At 45.0% G+C, this 21,129-nt stretch overlaps 1 protein-coding gene and 1 pseudogene across 1 annotated transcript; both read right to left on the bottom strand.

The window, feature by feature from the left end:
• Window positions 1-2,687: 2,687 nt before the first annotated feature.
• LOC101121298 (cathepsin G-like) lies at window positions 2,688-5,337 on the bottom strand. The gene is made up of 5 exons (XM_015101843.4): window positions 5,253-5,337; window positions 4,384-4,531; window positions 3,790-3,925; window positions 3,368-3,622; window positions 2,688-2,935 (listed from the first exon to the last, which is right to left on the bottom strand). The coding sequence occupies exons 1-5, from the start codon at window positions 5,305-5,307 to the stop codon at window positions 2,705-2,707; spliced, it is 825 nt and encodes a 274-aa protein (XP_014957329.3). The 5' UTR covers window positions 5,308-5,337; the 3' UTR covers window positions 2,688-2,704.
• Window positions 5,338-16,178: 10,841 nt separating this feature from the next.
• LOC101121044 (mast cell protease 3-like) lies at window positions 16,179-18,913 on the bottom strand (annotated as a pseudogene).
• Between the last annotated feature and the right edge of the window lie 2,216 nt (window positions 18,914-21,129).

Raw genomic sequence — 21,129 nt, 5'->3', positions numbered from 1 at the left:
AAGATCCTTAGGTGGGGAGATGAGTCTGCACTAGAAGTTTCCTGGGAACTGAGTCTTGACTTGGGTGGTGCTCTGGGGCTCAAAATAAATGTCACAGAGCTTAGGAAGGGCATATAGGGGTTCTTCCACCGCTCTCTCCTCCCACTTCTGCCATCAAGTATTCTTTCCACCTGGCAATGCAAATATTTAATAATGAGATTGTTTTCCTCTAGAACATACAAGCAAGACATAATTCCTATAGGTGGGTGGTAGCAAATAAAGGGGAAAAATGACTGATTACTTTCAAAGATGTATCACTGATTAAAACTTTGTTGATGAATGACTCACACTGAATATTAGGCAAATGACCTTCTGGCAAGATATATCTATAAAAAGATGATCGAATTTACTGAAGCATTTTTGTATATATCAGCTGGATTTGATGTGTGTTCAGTGATTACTCAAGATTATGGAAAGTGCAAAAATAAGGTGGGAAATGTCACATGGTAAGGAGTAATTAACATTTTTTAAAGATTTATTTGTTTATTTTTGGCTGCACTGGCTCTCTGTTGTCATGCGCGGGCTTTCTCTAGTTGTGGCGAGTGGGGGCTACTCTTTGTTGCAGTGCACAGGCATCTCATTGTGGTGGCCTCTCTTGTAGAGCATGGATTCTAAGTATGTCGGCTTCAGCAGCTGAGGTGCACAGACTTAGTTGCTCCACGCCATGTGGGATCTTCCCAGACCAGGGATCGAACCATTGTTCCCTGCATTGGCAGGCAGATTCTTAACCACTAGAGCATCAGGGAAACCCAGTTAACATTTTGATGAATATAGAAGAACCTCCAGCTGATTCTTTATAGTTACCCTAAAGTGTTAAAACATGATTTTAAACTATGTGACTTCACAGATGTATATAACGGACCTTTGGACTCAGAGGGAGAGGGAGAGGGTGGGATGATTTGGGAGAATGGCATTCTAACATGTATACTACCATGTAAGAATTGAATCGCCAGTCTATGTCTGACGCAGGGTGCAGCATGCTTGGGGCTGGTGCATGGGGATGACCCAGAGAGATGTTGTGGGGAGGGAGGTGGGAGGGGGGTTCATGTTTGGGAATGCATGTAAGAATTAAAGATTTTAAAATTAAAAAAAATAAAAATAAAAATAAAAAAAACTATGTGACTTCAGAAATCTATTATTTGAATATAATATTGATGTATTCAGTTCAGCCACTCAGTCGTGTCCGACTCTTTGCAACCCCATTAATCACAGCACGCCAGGCCTCCCTGTCCATCACCAACTCCCGGAGTTCACTCAGACTCACATCCATCAAGTCAGTGATGCCATACAGCCATCTCATCCTCTGTCATCCCCTTCTCCTCCTGCCCCCAATCCCTCCCAGCATCAGAGTCTTTTACAATGAGTCAACTCTTCGCATGAGGTGGCCAAAGTACTGGAGCTTCAGCTTTAGCATCATTCCTTCCAAAGAAATCCCAGGGCTGATCTTCAGAATGGACTGGTTGGATCTCCTTGCAGTCCAAGGGACTCTCAAGAGTCTTCTCCAACACCACAGTTCAAAAGCATCAATTCTTTGGTGCTCAGCCTTCTTCACAGTCCAACTCTCACATCCATACCCGACTACTGGAAAAACCATAGCCTTGACTAGACGGACCTTAGCCGGCAAAGTAATGTCTCTGCTTTTGAATATGCTATCTAGGTTGGTCATAACTTTTCTTCCAAGGAGTAAGCATCTTTTAATTTCATGGCTGCAGTCACCATCCGCAGAGATTTTGGAGCCCCAAAAAATAAAGTCTGACACTGTTTCCACTGTTTCCCCATCTATTTTCCATGAAGTGATGGGACCGGATGCCATGATTGATGTATTAATCACAGGCTAACCTTTACAGTAAAAGTCATGTTATTTTAGCCAACATATTATGTAGAGTTTTGTATAATTGTGGAGTAAAAACCCAGAAGGAGACCTTCATCACATGGAAAATGAGAACATTGGTCCATAGCACAGTGGGTTGGTGTGGAAAAGGGTTTCAGAGAAAGACTGTCCGTAGACACTTGGGTTGCTCCCATCTCTTGGTCATTGTGAATAGCACAGCTTTGATATGGGTGCTTGTTAGATATTTTTAAGAAAGCAATTTTTTTTTCTTCTATTTTTCCTATGGTTGATATTTTCATTTAGATCTTTGATCCCATTTGAGTGTTATTTAGGTTTATGATGAGATGCGGACCTGATTTTACCTTTTTTCCCCAAATGATTATCTATTTGTTTCATTGCAATCTATTAAAAATTCATTATTTTCCAGTGATTTACACTGCCACATTTATTCTTAAATTGAGCCTCGTATGGAATTTCAGCTGTTCCTTTGTTTTTTATGTCCTACCCAGGCCAATGGCATGTGGTTCTCAGGTACCTAAGGGGGCATCTCTGGTAGGGTGGAGAGCAAGGAACCTTACGCTGGGAAGAGGTAGGTCCCTCCATCCCTCTCCCAGCTGTGGGTAGAGGGAACACAGAGAAATGGATGGCTTGGAGGAGGGAAGAGGCTCCTGCTGACCCCAGGACAGTGGGAATAGGGATTCACTTTTCCTGGGAAAGAGACCCCATCTTCCTCGACAAAGCTCACCCTCACTCCTGGCACACTTTGTTGTGCACAAATAATGTTTAATGAACACATTAGAAATCAGTTATTGCCACTCTAGACGAGGATGTTTATTAAGGCTCTGGGAACTGCCCTGGAGCTGGGCTCTGCCCCAGAGCAGGAGAGTCAGTCTCGTGGGATGTCACTCTGGTGTCCGCTCTTGGAAGCCGTCTCATTGTTCTCCTTATCCAGGGCAGGAAGCTGGAAATTCTGGTGAAGACTGCTGGAGGGGTCCCCACCCTGTCTCCGTAGGAGACAATGCCCTGGGCCACGTTGCTACACACGAGGGGGCCACCGGAGTCCCCCTACAGGCAGAGGAGGGAAGGGACACTGTTTTCCAGGACTCCCCACTCCTGTTGCCCTCTCCCAACCCTCAGAGAAGACGGGGGTTGAGGGGAGCTCTTTCCAGGGCTGGCTGTGTGTGAGATGGGAGGGTGGTGGGGTGCAGAAGAAAAGCTTCTGAATTTTCCCATTGCTGGGCTTCAGCCCTGACTGTGGTTACTTCTCCAGCCCAACCCAGGTCACGGTACCTCACCGGCCCCAGGAAAACACTGCACGTAAACATTCTGTGTGTCTGGTACTTCTCCTAGTGCCCCAGAGACTGGATGGATGGGGAAAAGCACCCCCTCACATCCCTCTGATCTAGGCCCCCGACTGTAGCCATGGGAATGTGGTCCGTCCCACTGCCCAGTCTGCCCAGGGTCCCCCGTCAGTGTTGGCAGATGCCGTGATCTTACCTGAAAGGCAGACTTCCTCTGTCTCGGGTCCCCCACACAAATCTGTGTCCGGCCATCGTATAACATGAAGCGTCTGCTGCACACCCTACCCCTCTGCACCCTCAGCTGTACATACTGGAGTGTGTCTGTTCTCGTGTTCAGGCCAGTCAGGCCCCAGCCGGCCGCGGTGCACTGGGTCCCAGGTCTCAGCCTGTTTTGAGTCTGAGGCAGAGGCACCGGCCTCACAAATCGATTACGCTGGACTCTGTTCGCCAGCTGACAAGAAGTGTGCAGGCACTCAGGGACTGTCTATTCTATGCTCACCCCGTGCCCCCCACTGCCCTGGGAGTATGCCCAGCTTCCCCGCCTCCCTGATTCCAGGACACAGGAAGCCCCCCAGGCTGGGAACAAGCTGCCCAGCTGAAGAACCAGAGGGTGGGTACCTGCAGTAACATGATGTCATTCCTCTTGTTCTGCTGAGTGTGTCCGGGGTGGGGGATGGATCTGAGCACAGGGATGTGCTGCTGGGTGCTTTCCAAAGTCCTGATGTTATGAGCCCCCAGGATGACATTTATTTGGCTGCAAAGGAAAGAGAGCCTAGAGGTAAGGTTTGAACCGTAGGAACTGTGGTCCACAATACAAGTCAAGTGACTACCCAGGGTTGCCAGACCTCAACCAAGGGAACTGAGAGACAGGAGGGCTCTGGGACCGAACTTTGTGCCCTAGGTCACTCCAGCCTTGAGCTGGAGGTGGTGGAGGACATAGTGATTTTGAATTTTGCCTCCCCAACAAGAGGTTGCAAAGATACCTTGAAGTCATGATTTGAGCCCCAGTGCATACGTTTCATCACCCCGTCTTATTCTTTTTGATCAGGTCCTCCCCCATTCACACTGGCCTGCTTCTTGTCCCCCAGGCTCTACATGGTCTTTTTTTTTTTTTTTTCACCCATTCAATCTAGAACCCTGCTTTCAGTGACTTCTCTCATGAACTCTTCTGGACCTGCTTTGCTGGTGCCCAGAAGTCCCTTAAGTCCTCACCTTCCCAAGCAGTGAGCTGCTGTCATCACGAAGTCTTCACGCACCAGGAACCCCCCACAAGCTTTCCGACCTGCTGGAGTTTGGATCTGAAGAAATGCCATGTAGGGGCGGGAATGGGGCCTGGCCTCTCGGCCCCCAATGATCTGCCCTGGAAGGAAGCACTAGGATTATCTCTGCACTGGCAGGTGTGTGGACATCAGCTTGGGGGCTCCAGAAAGACTGGAAGTTGGGGAGCAGGAGAGATGAGCAGGGGCAGGGTGAGCTGGCGGTTGGCGAGAATGGGGTCTCGCCCCAGGGCACAGAGCTGGGGGAGGTGCCAGGATCCTGCAGAAAGTGCCGCTGGCTCTCCATCCAGCCTCAGCACCCTCCCGCCTGCCCGGAAGGTGGGGCCAGCTGTGGCCTCCCTCACAGGAGGGTTTCTCTACTGTGGGGATGGCGCACCCAGAGCCCTTTGGTGCCGCCTCTCCCTGAAGTTCAGTGGCACTTTCTTCCTCCGGGAACTTTCCAGATCCCTATGAAGTCCGGCTCGTGAATTTAAGGATCTAGAGATGAACTGATGGGCCCATTATCACTGTATCTTGATCCCCTAGGCTCTGACACAGGGGCTGCAACTGAGTTCAGAGAGCACATTTATATAGCAGGTGGTATAACCAGGGTGGTTCTGAGAGCTTTATGTACACTACATCACTTAACTCTCATGGCGACTCTCCAGGTAGGCCTGATATAATTCCTGCCCTCAGAATCTGAAGCTGGAAACTGTGGACTCATGCAAGCTGCCCAGTGATACAGGGCTAGCAAGTATCTGGGCGGTCTTCCTTCAGAGTCTATCGGGTGGAGTTGGGCCTCTGAGGGTGGGAATGGTCACTTACCTGCCCGAGCCCTGGGGGACAGGAGAAAGGCCATGAGGAGCAGGAGCGGCCGCATCTTCCAGGCGAGGATGCCCAGTCAGTTGCTGCCCCTACTTCCTCCTGCCAGATTTTGAGCCCCTGGGAGAGGAAGGAAAGGTGAAGGTGGGAGGTGGGGGCTCAAGAATTCACAGTCCCATTCTCCTGCTGCCGTGATAAGTTTCATCACCCAGAGCTTCCCAAGAGGCTTGCCCACCAACTGCCAGGGACCTGGGGGAAGGCAGTAACCGAAGCCTTCAGTGCAATAGCCCACACAGCTGCTGAGTCAGTGCCGGCCACAGAAATGGGAACCCAGGGCGCCAGGGGTGGGGGCTGGGTGTGCCAGAACCCCAAACCCACCAAATTCAATAATGTCCTCACAAGCATCAAGGCTGGGACCTGTCTGCTTCCTCCTCCCTCAGAGAATGGAACCTGCATGTCTTCACCCCCTGGTCCTGAGCCCCACCCAGACCCTGGCTGCTCCCACATCTTTCTAGAAGTTGTCAGGCACACTGAGTAGCTCTGTTTCTGGGTGGGTGGAGGGCACTGCCAGGGAAAGGAAAGGGAAGAATGAGGCTCTGCCACTGACCATTTGCCTCTCAGGTCACTTGAGCCCCCAACAAACTCTCAGTGCATCAAGACACTGGGGACGGCTTCTGTTTTTCTGCTTCCTACTGAGGTGAATGCTTTTGTGTCCCAGAAGCTTCTCTGCCTGCAGAAAAAGCCCAGTGACTTGATTTTGTTGACAGCCATCGGACCCTGTGGAGAAACACCTCAGATCCTATTCATCCATGATAGACCCACCAACCTAAACCCATCTCTGCTCCACGGGTGCTGGCGCCTAAGAAGGAGGCAGCTCACTGCTATGCTCCCTGCGACATACGAAGAAGCGGACATTCATCACTGAGAGAAAAGGATGGGAGAGTTCTGTAGAGTAACAGGGTCTGCCAGACACCCTTAAAATACTTGGGAGACTGTGTTGCCTCAGAAAGCACTACAGAATGGTTAAGTTTTGCAAAAATGTCAGAATCGAATTCTAATACAATTCTCAACCTTTTGTGGGTTGTTTTAAGACCACTTGAAAATCTTATGAAAGTTAAAGTTCTTCTCTGCATATATAAATACCTTTAGGTTATCGCTTATTCTCAAAGCTGCAAAGAACTTAATCCTTTCTCTAATGCTTGGTTTATGCTTGCAACCTCTTGAAATTTCTTTATGCATCTAAAAAGTAATATGCAGAAAACAGGAGGGAAAAAGTAAAAATTAGAATAACAGCTTTATTAGTGCCTTAGCATTTGGGTAATTGAAAATCATTGTTACTTACATTTTTTCAGCACTTCATTTTATTTTAGAAACTTTAACGTAATTGTTTTTTTTTTTTTAAAAAGAAAGGAAAGATAAAGAATAGCATGAAAAGAAATGGGAGTCAAATATATATAAGCATCTGAATGAAGATGTACATAGGGGATTTCATTCACAATGACTAGCGTTTTATGCCAATCTTTCCTTCAAAAACTACCAAAACAAACCTGTTTAAAATGTCTAAAAACCTGAAAAGCCTTGAAGAACTGCCAATGCAGATGTGACTCAGGCCACAACTGAAGGAATAACAAGCGTCCAGTTAGATAATTATTATCATTCTGTGTAAATTTTCTGAACCCACAAAATTTGAACTTCTGTTTTTGTTTTTCGAACTTCTGTGTTAATGAGCATATAATGTGAGGTGTGTAGAATTAAAGACCAAGACCCTCACAAGCAGTCTAATCAGGACCCCCACCATGATAAGCTGGGAATTAAAAGTCTACACACTCAAAGTAACAAAAAAAGAGTTAATGGGCTATTCCTTGCATGTAATAGCATGAAAGATGGTATTATCTAGATTTTCACAGCCTCTACTACCTTGAGCTTCCTTCCATTAATGTGGTTACAGACTGTTTCCCAAAGTACCTGGCAAAATCAAATACAAATGTAGAGGAAATTCACTTAATTTCAGTGTTTGAATTACACCTAAATATTGTTTTTCAAATGTAATAAGTATATAGTCAAATATGAAAAGATGAACAAGCAAACAAATACAGGATACCATGACTAAGAAACAATAGAGAATAATAGAGAAAAAAACTTTAATTATTGGGATAATGTTATTAGCAAAATAAAATACAGATTGCAAAACAATTGGCTGAAATAAAAGCTAGCTTTAAACACACTCCAATGAACATCAATCTTAAAAAATTACACAATATTTGAAAAAGAGCTAAATACAACTGCTAAAAGCAAAAAATATGAAAAAGACAAAGTCAAAGTCACAGTGAATAAAGTTAATGACATATTAGACAAAGATGGGAAGAGAATAACTAACCTGAAAGAGCTCAGAAAGAATTGTCCAGAATGGAGCACAGACAGGCATAAAGATAAAAATATAGAAAATAGAATTACGAGGTTGAACATATGTTGAATTAGGAGAAAATCAAGAAAGCAAAGGGAAAAAAGTAATATATAATGACATATTAGCTGAGATTATTTTTTAAGCTGATGACAAAAATGCAGTTAGAGGTTAGAAAAAGATAAATAAATCTTAACCAGAATACAAAAAAAGAAATTGATACTTAGAAATCAATATTATAAAGAATTGGCAGAAATTTTAAGGGCACGTAGATTAAGATACGGAGAAGAAAATGGCACCCTACTCCTGCCTGGAAAATGCCATGGACGGAGGAGCCTGGTAGGCTGCAGTCCATGGGGTCGTGAAGAGTCCGACAGGACTGAACGACTTCACTTTCACTTTTCACTTTCATGCATTGGAGAAGGAAATGGCAACCCATTCCAGTGTTCTTGCTGGAGAATTCCAGGGACGGGGGCGCCTGGTGGGCTGCTGTCTAGCGGGTCGCACAGAGTCGGGCATGACGGAAGTGACACAACAGCAGCAGCAGATTAAGATAGGGAGAAGGCAATGGCACCCCTCTCCAGTACTCTTGCCTGGAAAATCCCATGGACAGAGGAGCCTGGTAGGCTGCAGTCCATGGGGTCGCAAAGAGTCGGACATGACTGAGCAACTTCACTTTCACTTTTCACTTTCATGCATTGGAGAAGGCAATGGCAACCCACTCCAGTATTCTTGCCTAGAGAATCCCAGGGATAGGGGAGCCTGGTGGGCTGCCGTCTATGGGGTCGCACAGAGTTGGACACGGCTGAAGTGACTTAGCAGCAGCAGATTAAGATAAACAGATTAAACACTTTCAAATGAATGGCAGGTCAAAGGCTGAATTTTCAACAGCAGCAGTGAGTGGATGCTCCCCAGGAAGAAACATCTTCATATCATTTGCGAAGATTTTAAAACTTATCCTATAATTTGATTAGTAATGATATAGATTAGTAATGGGCTTCCCTTGCGGTTCAGCTGGAAAAGATCTGCTTGCAATGAGGGAGAGCTGGGTTGAATCTCTGGGTTGGGAGCCCCTTGAGGAGGGAAAGGCTATCCACTTCAGTATTCTGGCCTGGAGAATTCCATGGACTGTATAGTCCATGGTGTCACAAAGAGTCAGACACGACTGAGCAACTGTCACTTTCATTTCACTTCAATGATATAGAAGTTATGAATAGCTAATGAAAAAATAAATACATAGTGAACATCTTACCCAACAAAAGCAGATTACACACTTGAAAAGTACATACAGATGTTGACCATAGATTAAGCCATAGATTAGGTCTCAAAAGTGTTTAAAGGATTTAAATGATATATCATATTTAATATGCCACAATGAGTTTAAACTAGAATTTCATAACAGGAATATGAGCAGGAAATCCTTATATCTTAAAAAGTAAGGGAATAGACTGCTAAATACAGTGGTTCCTTGAACAACAGGGGTTTGAACTGAACAGGTCTACTTATACACTGATTTTTTTCAATAGTACATAATAGACTACTGAGCTATCCATGATTGGTTGCAAAACCACAGAACATGAGGGCCAACTATAGGTTAGTTATACCTGGATTTTCTACCAGGTGAAGCATCAGTGCCCCTTATCTCCTATGCTGTTCGAGGGTCAACTGGAAACCATGAGTAAAATCATAATGAAAACAAAAAATATCAAAATGATTAATAATGATGAAATTAATTTATAGTAAAATTTGTTAGGTATACAGAATAAAGATGAAACTTGACCATTCAAGACTATGCCTCAAATTAATTAATTGCAAGGTAAAAAATTAAACCTTTGAATATAGGAGAATTTCTTTATACTCTCATCACTGTAAAAACAATTTTATACAGATATAAGAAGCACTAACTCACAAAGAGTCGGACACGACTGAGCGACTGAACTGAACTGAACTGAACCATCAAAAATAATGGATGAGTTGATCTACATTAAAAATTTTGGGGGTGTACATGAATAAAGATGAAATTCTGATTACCAAAGACACTATTGAGATAGTGAAAAGTACAGCCACATGGTGGGAGAACTAAGAAAGAATTTTTGTCTGGGAGATAGATATATATATATATATATATATATATATATATATATTAACTTCTAGGTCACTGGGAAGCCAGTAATTTTGTAAATAAATGGTAAAGTATCTGCCTTCCAATGCAGGAGACACAAGAGACATAGGTTCAAATAAAAAAGAGAGAGACATGGGTTCAATCCCTGGGTAAAGAAGATCCCCTGGAGAAAGAAATGGCAAACCACTCCAGTATTCGTGTATGGAAAATTCCATAGACAGAGGAGCCTGGTGGGTGGCAGTCCATAGGATTACGAGTCAGACACTGCTGATCGACTGAACAGCAACTCATGAAACTGACAAATCCTTAGTAACTTAATGAAACATACTCAAGAAGTTTGAATTTTCCCATAAATGTTAAATAATTTGTTTCAGTTTTCAAAAATAGTCCATCAAGGACAGCCCCAGGCTCACAGGGATTCACTGGAAATCTGTGAAAAAAAGTTCCAAGGATGATAAGCAATTTCTGCTGGCAAGGAGATGCTAAACATCTCCTTTATGAGACTAGCAAAACCTAGATGCCAAACCCAGTGATGACAATATAGGAGAGGAACATTATGGGCTAATGTTATTCCAGTATTGATGTAAGTCAAATTGATCAATAAGCAAAAACATTAGATCATTTCTAATTTGGGTTTTTCTGAGGATGAGTGATTGCAGCCATGAAATTAAAAGACGCTTACTCCTTGGAAGAAAAATTATGACCAACCTAGATACTATATTCAAAAGCAGAGACATTACTTTGCCAACAAAGTGTGGCCTAGTTTTTCCAGCGGTCATGTATGGATGTGAGAGTTGGACTGTAAAGAAAGCTGAGTGCCAAAGAACTGATGCTTTTGAACTGTGGTGTTGGAGAAGACTCTTGAGAGTCCCTTGGACTGCAAGGAGATCCAACCAGTCCATCCTAAAGGAGAGCAGTCCTGGGTGTTCATTGGAAGGACTGATGCTAAAGCTGAAACTCCAATACTTTGGCCACCTCATGCGAAGAGCTGACTCATTGGAAAAGACTGATGCTGGGAGGGATTGGGGGCAGGAGGAAAAGGGGACGACAGAGGATGAGATGGCTGGATGGCATCACCAACTCGATGGACATGAGTTTAAGTGAACTCCGGGAACTGGTGATGAACAGGGAGGCCTGGGGTGCTGGGATTCAGGGGTTGCAAAGAGTCGGACACGACTGAGCGACTGAACTGACTGACTGAACTGAGGATGAGTTGCTTTTCATTCAATACACAATTACTGTATATGTTTCCTCCCTTCCCACACCTGTTGCTGTTTCTTGATTATCATTTTGGTGTGTGTCTGATTAATAAAGTTGTAGATGAAGTCTTTAAAGACACACACACACAATTGCTATAACAACATGTTGATTGATGAAAGAAGAAACACCATATGATAATTCAACTGAAGGGGGAAAAGGCATGTGCTAAAATTCATCATTAATTATTTTAAAAGATTCTTAGCAAAATAAGAACAATAAAGAGACTCTTTATTCTGATAAAAGGTCTCTGCAAAAATCCCATACCAATCATTATACTTAATGATGAAGTGTTGAATGTTTTTCCATTTGAGAGCAAAACAAGTTCACACAGATAGCCATAAACATAATTTCTCTTCAACATTATAGTAGAGATTTTAGCCAGTACAGTTAAGCAGGAAATAGAAGGAAAGCTTCTATTTATAGAAATATGGACAGGAAAAGAGGAAATAAAACTGAATATTTGAGATATAGTATACATTGATAATACCCAAGAATCTGCCGTTCAATTATTATGATTAATAAGAGAGTTTGACAAATTTTCTAGGCACAGAATTAATTTAAATATTAGTCGTATTCTATATACACATTAGTACTGTCAGAAAATGAAATTTGAAAAAAGGTTTTAAAGCATGAAAATTGTCAGATAAGTAAATATAAACCTAAAGAAAAGATAGAGTGAAAATTAAAAAACTTTATTAAGAGACGCTTAGAAGATTTAAACAGAAAGATATTCCATGTTCATGTTTGGAAGACAAAATATTTTTAAATGTCATTTCTCCAAAAAGTGGTCTATAGATTCACTGCATCCAAGAGGTATTTCATAGAACTTACTTGGTTCTAAATAGACATGGAAAATAGATGTGGAAAAACCCATGACCAAAAATAGCCAAGTCGTCCTAAAGAATGAGAACAAGATGGCAGGCCTTGCTTTAGCAAATGAAGTCATAGTACTGAGGATGGTGTGGCGCTGATGGAGCACAGGGATAAGGACTAATGGATAAGAAAAAGAGACCCCACATATGTTGGGACAATGATACACACACATCAAGGGCTACGCAGGTGCCTCAACAGTAAGGAATCCACCAAATAATGCAGAAGACCCAGGTTCAATCCCTGGGTTGGGAAGATCCCATGGAGAAGGAAATGGCAACCCACTCCAGTATTCTTGCCTGGGAAATCCCATGAAGAGAGGAGCCCAGTGGGCTACAGCCCATGGGGTCTCAAAAGTCAGACATGACTTAGTGATTAAGGAACGATACATATATCAAACATGGTTTATGATGGAGGTTTCATGGCAGAGAATGAGGAAAAGACTACTTTTTTCCCCTCCTCAATAAGTGGTGCTAGGACAATAAATGTCACTATGGTGTCTTATAAGGCACGTCTTTCTACATGGAAAGAAAAAGCACTTGACCCTGCTGCACCCTCTCCTGCTTCTTGATGCTCTGGGCCCCCAGAGTGACGCTGATTGAGCTTCACAGAGAACAGAGTAGAGATATGAGGAGCGTGGAGTTACAGGAGATACAGCCCAGGAGCTGTGACAGGCCGGAGACTTCAGGGCAGGGCTGCAGCTGAGGGGAAATTGAGGTGACAGACAGCCCTGGGGGAGTGATACTGTGTCTTGTGCTTTTCAATGACACGAGTGCAGGGCTTCTGGGAGCTTTCTCAGGAATATTGTGAAATTAATGTGAGCTTGCACTAGGAGTTTATAGAGGTAGATTTTGTAAAATCCTCATGTCCTTGAGCCTAATGCATCCCAGGATCTCAGTGATTTTTTTTTTCTTTTTTTTGACTGTACGAGCGAATGGCTAGCTTTTGGCCAAGATTGATAGGGACAGTACTGGTGGGATTCAAGACTACAGGAATGGGGCTGGGCACTGCTAAAGACACTGGGGCAGCTGACCGCCTGAGAGGCAGGGAGGTGGGGCAGAAAATGGACTTCTTGGGGTCTGGGGAAGAGTCAAGGCACCTAGAGAGCTTTGGGCAATGTCACCTAGCCACTTCTGATCAATCACACCCTGGACTTCTCTCCTAGCAAGTGAAGGGTGAGAAGCACTGAGAAGTTTTCTCTGGTTCTTAAGCTGGGTCACCAAAACTCCGTACTGTGACTGGTTTGTCTGAGTTGTCCTATCCTGGCTGGACTGAGGGATTTTGCTTACTTGTGTTTTATAGCTTCACATCCTCCACCAAATGCACAACCCACTTTCCTGGTGGTGAGAGAGAGTCTGAGACCCATGAAAGATCTTAGTGAAAATCTTTCTTCCAGCCCACCATCCCTCCTTGCTGAGTGTCTATGTGGCATCAAACTTGTAGTCTTGCTAGGGGTAGGAGCTGGTTCAGAAATTGGAGCTGAGCAGAGGGTCGGGACTGCAGGAGGTTTAGTGAGATGTGTTCTGCCCTCAGGAATGGGGACAGTCTCTCACCTGTTCCAGCCCAGGAAGCAAAAGAAAGGCCATCAGGAGAAGGAGTGGCTGCATCTTCCAGAAGGTCTGCCCATGTCACAGCCGCTGGGGTTTCTTCCTTCCAGACACAAAGCATAGAGGAAGGAAGGAGGGGAGGCTCAGTGCCCCCACAGACCTCCCAGAGCTGTGCACCCCCCTGCCAGGTGTTAGCATGCCACGTGTGTCCATGTTCTCTGCTGTGGGATAGGTGAGAACAACAGTCACCACACTTGCATTCCCACTGCAGAGACACAGAGCAAGAACAAAGTGAAGGCTGTGACACAGTCAGTGTTACCAAGTCCAAGCTCATTGCTGTACAGTAAGTCAATACACACAGAGATGAGTTGTTTGGGCAAGGAATAGTGACTTTATTGGAAAGGCAGCAGACCGAGAAGATGGTGGACTTGTGTCCCAAGGAACCGTCTTCCTTGAGTTAGAATTCAGGCTTCTTTTATACTATGATAAAAGAGGAGGAAGTGGCATCAAACATTCCTTGGTTCCAGTGAGCCTCCTGAGTGGCTGTGTCAGTTTCTTCTGTCCTGCAGTCTTTCATTGGTGGGCCTGGCCAGGATGTTTCCTGTATTGTAAACAAAGGCATTTTAGCTTAATACTCATTACTTGGGAGGCAGGATTCCACTGATGGGCCATCATGTATAATTTAAATTTGTACTCAACACCCCGTTAGTAACTAATCTAACAGACTGCAAGGATTCTTCCATAATATAGCAGTGGAGGGGCTGGACTCCAGGAGCACCTCAGTGACTGAATCAAGAACATCTCCATTTCCCCACTGTTGGTTCTTTTATGATCATGAATAATTACTCAATAGCAAGGTCCAGGGATATGAGAGACATAGTTCCTGCCCTTGAGAAGCTGACAGTAGGCAGAGGTAGACGTAGAATCTGTGGGTAGAGAGAAAGATGGTGAGGACCAAGACAAGGGGGTCTGCTTGGTGCCACGTGGGAAGGCAGAGACTGGACTTGCCTTATGAGCAGGTACCCTGGACACACCCAAGTGCCCCAAACAGCAATCCCATTGCCTATCTTGTTACCATTCTAGACTCACATTTTTGGAGTGTTTAGAATCGCCTCTTTAAACGTAAATATTTCACAACATAGGGAGTTTTCTTATCCCACAGTTCTGAACAAAGGTCCTGGACTTGATACTCACTGGGCCAAAACAAACTGTCCCTGGGACCATTGGCACTGAGCGTCCCTCAAGCTGAGATGGGGGCTCTTCCACCCAAATCAGAGTTCTCATGAGTGGGAAGGGGGGCTTCCTCTCCAAACATGCTGGTGACTGGTGAGCAGTGAAAGAGATACGGATGCTACTCATCCTAATAATTACTCCCCACAAAGTATTCTCTGGCCGGTGTCCAGAGAATCATGCCTCAGATAACCCTGGGCCAGGCCATCCTAAACATGTGCAGATGACCCCAACCCTCTCACCAGTATGAGGAGAGAAGAAAGAGAAATGGAAAGGACGGCATGAGGAGTTCTATGCAACCCAATCCCAAGTGAACTGAAGGAACAACATCTTATGAACCAATAGAAAATGAGCAAAAGGAAATATGCTTAAGCATTAAGGATGATCTGAGGATGATGGAATTCTGCACTTCTGTTAATGTTCTTATTTACATGTTCTGTATTTAACTATGATGTCTGTTGCTTTTCCATCCAAAATGCATTTTGCACAGTCAAAACTCACTCACCATGCAAATGTTCAGCAAACCACTCCCCTTCAGGCTAGACTTCCCTAAGCTGCATGTTTTAAAAATTAGTAACTTTCCCAAATACATTCGTAGATTAAAAAAAAATTCAGAGATTATTGATAAATAGGAGGAAAAATTGAGTCAATAACCTATAGGTTATAAGAAACCTTTGAATCATTAGGATACCCCTGAATCCAAAACTTTTTATTGCAATGACTTTCCTTTAGAGATAAATATATTTATATAAACACCTATGTGGGAATAATGGAGGTGGGGAGAGGCTGGCTCAGCCCAAGATGGAAGAGCTCCCTCAAGCTCACTTGGGGCTGAAGGAAGATGTGCTTTCAAGACACCAGAGGCTTCACAGGCCCCTAGTGCTCAGGGCTGTGACAGGAACTTGAGCTGGGCCTGGGAATACTGAAGCCCTCCTGATACTTTCTCAGACTTCCCACCTCTGTCTGTTCTGATTCGGGGAGGGACTGCATTCAGTGAGCCACACCTTTGTAAACCTCCCCCATTTCTGTTAGGATGGACAAGGGCTGCCCACAACCCCAGAGCTTCTCGGGTGACCCTCCTTCCAAATCTGGATTCTCTTCTGTTGCCCTCTGAGCAATGGGATGGGGGATAGGAGAGTAGGTGTGGATGAGGAGGAGGCATATGGATGAGACACAAGGATCGTTGACAAGAGGGTCGTGTGTTCCTGAGGAGGGGTCTCCCTTCTCTGATGGAGCTCAAGGGCAGCCTGCAGGTGGAGCTGGCCTTGGCAACATGTGACTGGAGGGAGCTGGCTGTCAGTGTAGCAGGGTTTTTTATTTCAGAGTTGGAAGGTGGGGGTGGGGTGCAGTGTATGTGCTGAAGGAGGAAGATCAGATGTGAATAGATGGTTCCCTGGCAGCCTAGGTGCCTAACAAATGTGTTTAGGTAAACAAAAGAGGAATCCGTGATTTCTGCTCAAGAGATGAAAGTTTATTAAATTCCAGGCAGCTTTCCCTCACCCACTTTGCCCAGTGCACCCATTCCAGGGAAGATGGAGGGGTCCATCCCAGGGGCACCTCAGGCTGATCCCCGCCATTTGTACTGGCTCATTGTTGTTTGGATCCAGGACAGAAAGCTGGAGATTCTCGTGTAGACATATGGAGTTCTCCCATGCTCTTCTCCACAGAACACAATGCCCTGGGCCACACCATTACACACGAGCGGGCCCCTGGAGTCACCCTGTGGGCAGAGAGAGCAAGGGCTGAGCTCACCTTTTTCAGTTATTCTCCCCGCTGATGCCCAGGTTGGTCTCTGTTACGGGCTGGGATGACATCAGGGCCTTTGTTGATCCTGAGGTTTCATCCAGGCATTGACAAACCTGCTGCTCCTCCCACAAAAAGCCTCTGCCCATATATGACTTTGGGGCAGTGTTCACCCCCAGGAACAGATAGAGACCAGAGAGGAGGAAAGGCCAGGGACACAGGCACGGGGTTCCTTCCCACTGCCCCCCATCCTCCCAGCTCAGCTGACCCAATGCTAAAGTCCAGCCCTAGCAGCCAGGGAATCAGCCTGAAGGGGTGAGTGGTGTTGGCAGGGAATGATGTAGCCTCTGACTCGAGGTATGGAACTACATGTTTGTTTCAAGCATCACGTCTTCTTTATACTTTTTGAAAAACATTAGTTCAGAGGTTTTTCATTGTCAGCTCCCCTTCACTCAGATTTATTATCTCCTTGTTGCCCTTCAAACAGAGTTCCTGTTTCAGCGATTCTCTCAGAATCGTGTTTACTTGTGATTACACTGTAACTCATGCTTATGTCTGGGCTGCATACCACATTCCTCAGTTTATTTCTTATCTTTCTATCATGCTTGCCCCTAGTATCCTAAGCTCACTATCTCCTAAAAAGGCTTCTAGCTATTCTTAATTATTCCTAAACTCTAAACTCAGCACACTTCCTTTGTCATAAACATCTCCCTCACAAACAGGTCTCAGATAACAATCCTTCCCATGGCCTCAAGCTGAGGCCTACGTGCTCATCCTGGGACATTCTTTGTAAAAATCCTTGAACAAATGTCAATGGTTGCTTTATAGATTATTTTCTGGACACCATTGCAGCAGGCTTTGTGCTTTCTCATGCTTCTCTCAAGAACAATAAGCACCTTAACATTCTTTCCAGCCAACTTAACCGAAGAAAGGAAGGAACAAGTCAGAATCACAAGAGCTAACTCCTTCATCCCGGGTCTGTGCCTGCAGGACAAGGAGAGGGGGTTGGGAGCGGTGCCTCCATTTTGTCAGTAATGCCTAACGCAGCTCCTGATAACCCAAGGTTTTGCATGGACAACACTGAGGATCTCACCAAGAAAGAATTCTTCCTCTTGTTTGGATCTCCAGCATAGCAAGTGATATGTTTCTCCTCCCTTTGGACTTTAAGATCTAGCACCTATAGTGTGTCTGCACAGGGCATATCTACCCCGAGTTGCCCCTAGCCAGCCACACTGCATATTATACCTGCTTCACTTCTTCCAGCTTCTGGGCAGATTGATGGTGCTCACTGCATCTGTCAAATCAGCCTTAATCAGCTGAAGAAGAGGAAAGGCACTCTCACCTACTGATGGCCCACAGAGACTGCAGGACAGTCATGGGGTTGCCTTCTTCTCAGTGCTCGAACCACAGAAGGGGTCATACAGGAGGAAGGGAAGGAATGAGGTCATGGGGGATGCAGAATCCTGGAAGGAAAGTGTCCCAGAACCAGTGCAGCCATGCATCCCCTCTGCAGTAACATGATATCATTGGCCCAAGTCTTACCATTACAGTCTGGGTGGCGGATGGCTCTTCTCATGGGGCTGACCTGCTGGATCCTCTCTGTTCCGTGATGTTGTGGGCCCCCAGGTGACATTGATTAAGCTGCACAGAGAGCAGAGAGGGAGCAGATGTCTCAGGAGATACAGTCCAGAGGCTGGGAGGAAAGAACACAGCTTGGGACAGGGTGGGACTGGAGGGGAGAGAATTCTAGGCAATGGGCCCTGGAGCTGAGCATCTCTGAGCTGTCTGTTTCTAGCAGCACAGTCAGGGAGGACCTCCTGGAATCCACGAGGGTGTTCAGTCATGCAGCATCTTGACAGTCACAGAAGGAAACGTGAATTTCTCACATGTGTATCCTAGGGTCCAGGGCACAAATTTGCTTCATCCCATTCCAGGTATGATCAGTTGCTTCTTTTAATGTGCCACTGGCATTCACTTCTCCCTCTCTCCCCAAAGCTCACCTGGACTTTGAAGAGCTTCCTATGTCCCCTGTAAGGGGTCAACAGAGGGTGGGGGCCCAGGCACTGCTCCTCACTTTCCCAAGTAACGAGCTGCTGTCAGCAAAAAGTCCTCACACACGAGGAAACCCACACAGCTGAAAATGTCCTCTGAAACCTGATATTCAACAAATGCCATATAGGGTATGGGAATGTGGCTTGGCCTCATGCCCCCGATGATTTTCCCTGAAAGAAAGATAACAGACTGCCTGCTGTGCTCACGGAGGCAAAGGCTGGAGAGGGGAGATGGGACCAAGGATGGTGGTCTTTGAGAAAATTCGACCTGAGTTCAGAAATTTCCTTACATGAACCAGGGCCAGAGTGTGCATGAGTGTGACATCTAAGCAGGTCTGTGCCATGTGGGTGGGTCTGGGCCTCTGAGGATGGGACCATCACTCACCTGCCTCCCCAGTGGGGAACACAGAAAGGGCTGCCAGGAATAAAAACAGGACCATCTCTCCAGGAAGGCTGATAAGATCTGAACAGCTGCTGCTTCCGTCTGATCTTTTAACCCTGAGTGTCTCCTCTGTTGTGGCCGTTATTACAGCAGGCTTCTCAGAAAGTGTCACATCACTGTTTGATCAAGTCTTGGGGTCTCAGTGGAGTAAAACTTAACAAAAGCCTCTGATAAGTTCTTATCTGTGGAGTGGTGGGGATACTGCATCAGCAGATCTCAAGTCCCTGAGCCCCAGAAACCTGGGCCTCAGGATGATAGATCAAAGAATGTCTTCATTGCTGTGGTTCTCTTTAAATCATCACAGAGATTCTGTCTTGGACCTCTTTGGATGAGACTGTGGGAAACACTGAAGATAAGCTCTATTGCTTCTGGTGGAGGAGAGCTTACCATCATGATCAGATAAGAACAGTGAGACTAAGGGTGTGGGCTGGCCAGAATGGTGTGAAAGTGATGCTGAAGAGGGTTTATTCCAGTTACCAAAGGACTGAGTGGTTTAAAATAACACCAAAATTGCTTGACCCATGAATCTGTAATTTGCTCATGGTACAATGTGAACAGCACCCATCTGCTCCCACTGGTGTCAGGGAAGCTTGAAGCCCAGAAGCTGAATCACTTGAAGGCTCCCTCACACATGCCCAGTGGTTGCTGCTGGCTGTCCTTTGGGTACATTGGTTTCTTTTCATGAGGGCCCCTTATGTCATCTCACTTCATGGGATTCTTTGGCTCCAAACACAGTGCCTGGCTCCCCCAGAGTGAGCATCTCCTGAAAAGTGAACCATCTAGAAGCTGTGTTCTTTTCATTACCTAGACATTGATGTCATACGACATCCATTCTGCCATGTCTACTGCTTGGGTCAATCAAGAGCAAGAGCTTTCACCAGATTAAAAAGGAAGGGCCCGAGACCCCACCTCCCAGCAGGAGGTGAGATATTGCAGTCATGTAAGAAGAGCCTGTGGGATGGAGACACACAATGGCAGTCATATCTGCACCATGCAAATGCGGAAAGGCATGGAATCGAAAAAATTGTTGTTTCTAAACATCTTGATTCCAAGCCTCTTGAAAAGTAACAACATCTTAGTTAAACAAACAAAGCCCATGGTCAATAGTGATTCTGGCTGGAGAGTCACAGTGAGCCAAGGGGTGTCCCACACCACATGTGCTCAGAACCATGCACTTCGTGGCCTGGATATCAGATTACATGTGATGTGAGGCATGTTCAAGGATCCACTGTAAATCATAAGCAAAATCATAATGGAAATCAAAAGAAAAGGAACTCAAAATGGTAAGTAATGATGAAAATATAGTAAAATCTGTTGGCTATGTGTGAATAAAAATAAATGACCACTTAACACTGTTTCTCTAACTCATTGAAAGGTAAAACATGAAAACTTTGAATATAGGAGAATTTCTTTATACATTTACCTTGTAAAAGCAAATTAATACAAGATGTAAAAATGACTGTCGATAATGATGGATAAGTTGATCTACATTAAAAATTTGTTGGGTGTCGGGAGCCACATTAGGCATTACTGCCAAAATGGAGGCACCACCCTAGCCCCTCTCCTCATTCCACAGGCACGGACTCGAGATGAAGGCGTTAGCTCTTGTGATTCTGACTTGTTCCTTCCTTTCTTCGGTTGAGTTGGCTGGAAAGAATGTTAAGGTGCTTATTGTTCTTGAGAGAAGCATGAGAAAGCACAAAGCCTTCTGCAGTTGTGCCCAGAAAATAATCTATAAAGCAACCATTGACATTTGTTCAAGGATTTTTACAAAGAATGTCCCAGGATGAGCACGTAGGCCTCAGCTTGAGGCCATGGGAAGGATTGTTATCTGAGACCTGTTTGTGAGGGAGATGTTTATGACAAAGGAAGTTTGCTGAGTTTAGGGTTTAGGAATAATTAAGAATAGCTAGAAGCCTTTTTAGGAGATAGTGAGCTTAGGATACTAGGGGCAAGCATGATAGAAAGATAGGAAATAAACTGAGTAATGTGGTATGCAGCCCAGACATAAGCATGAGTTACAATGTAATCACAAGTAAACATGATTCTGAGAGAATCGCTGAAACAGGAACTCTGTTTGAAGGGCAACAAGGAGATAATAAATCTGAGTGAGGGGGAGCTGAAAATGTAAAACCTCTGACCTAATGCTTTTGAAAAAGTATAAAAGAAGACGTGATGCTTGAAATAAACATGTAGTTCCATACTTTGAGTCAG

The sequence above is a fragment of the Ovis aries genome, chromosome 18 (genome assembly GCF_016772045.2).
Source record: "Ovis aries strain OAR_USU_Benz2616 breed Rambouillet chromosome 18, ARS-UI_Ramb_v3.0, whole genome shotgun sequence".
NCBI lineage: Eukaryota > Metazoa > Chordata > Mammalia > Artiodactyla > Bovidae > Ovis > Ovis aries.
This window is presented reverse-complemented; position numbering and strand designations above follow the sequence as displayed.

What these genes read in the sequence shown, in the direction of transcription:
- LOC101121298 (XM_015101843.4), bottom strand. Translation starts at nt 5,307, where the DNA reads ATGCGGCCGCTCCTGCTCCTCATGGCCTTTCTCCTGTCCCCCAGGGCT. An exon ending in GTCCCCCAGGGCTCGGGCAG is followed by an intron (nt 4,532 to 5,252) that starts GTAAGTGACCAT and finishes GCTTCCTTCCAG; the next exon opens with GGCAGATCATTGGGGGCCGA. An exon ending in AGAGGAAGTCTGCCTTTCAG is followed by an intron (nt 2,936 to 3,367) that starts GTAAGATCACGG and finishes CTCTGCCTGTAG; the next exon opens with GGGGACTCCGGTGGCCCCCT.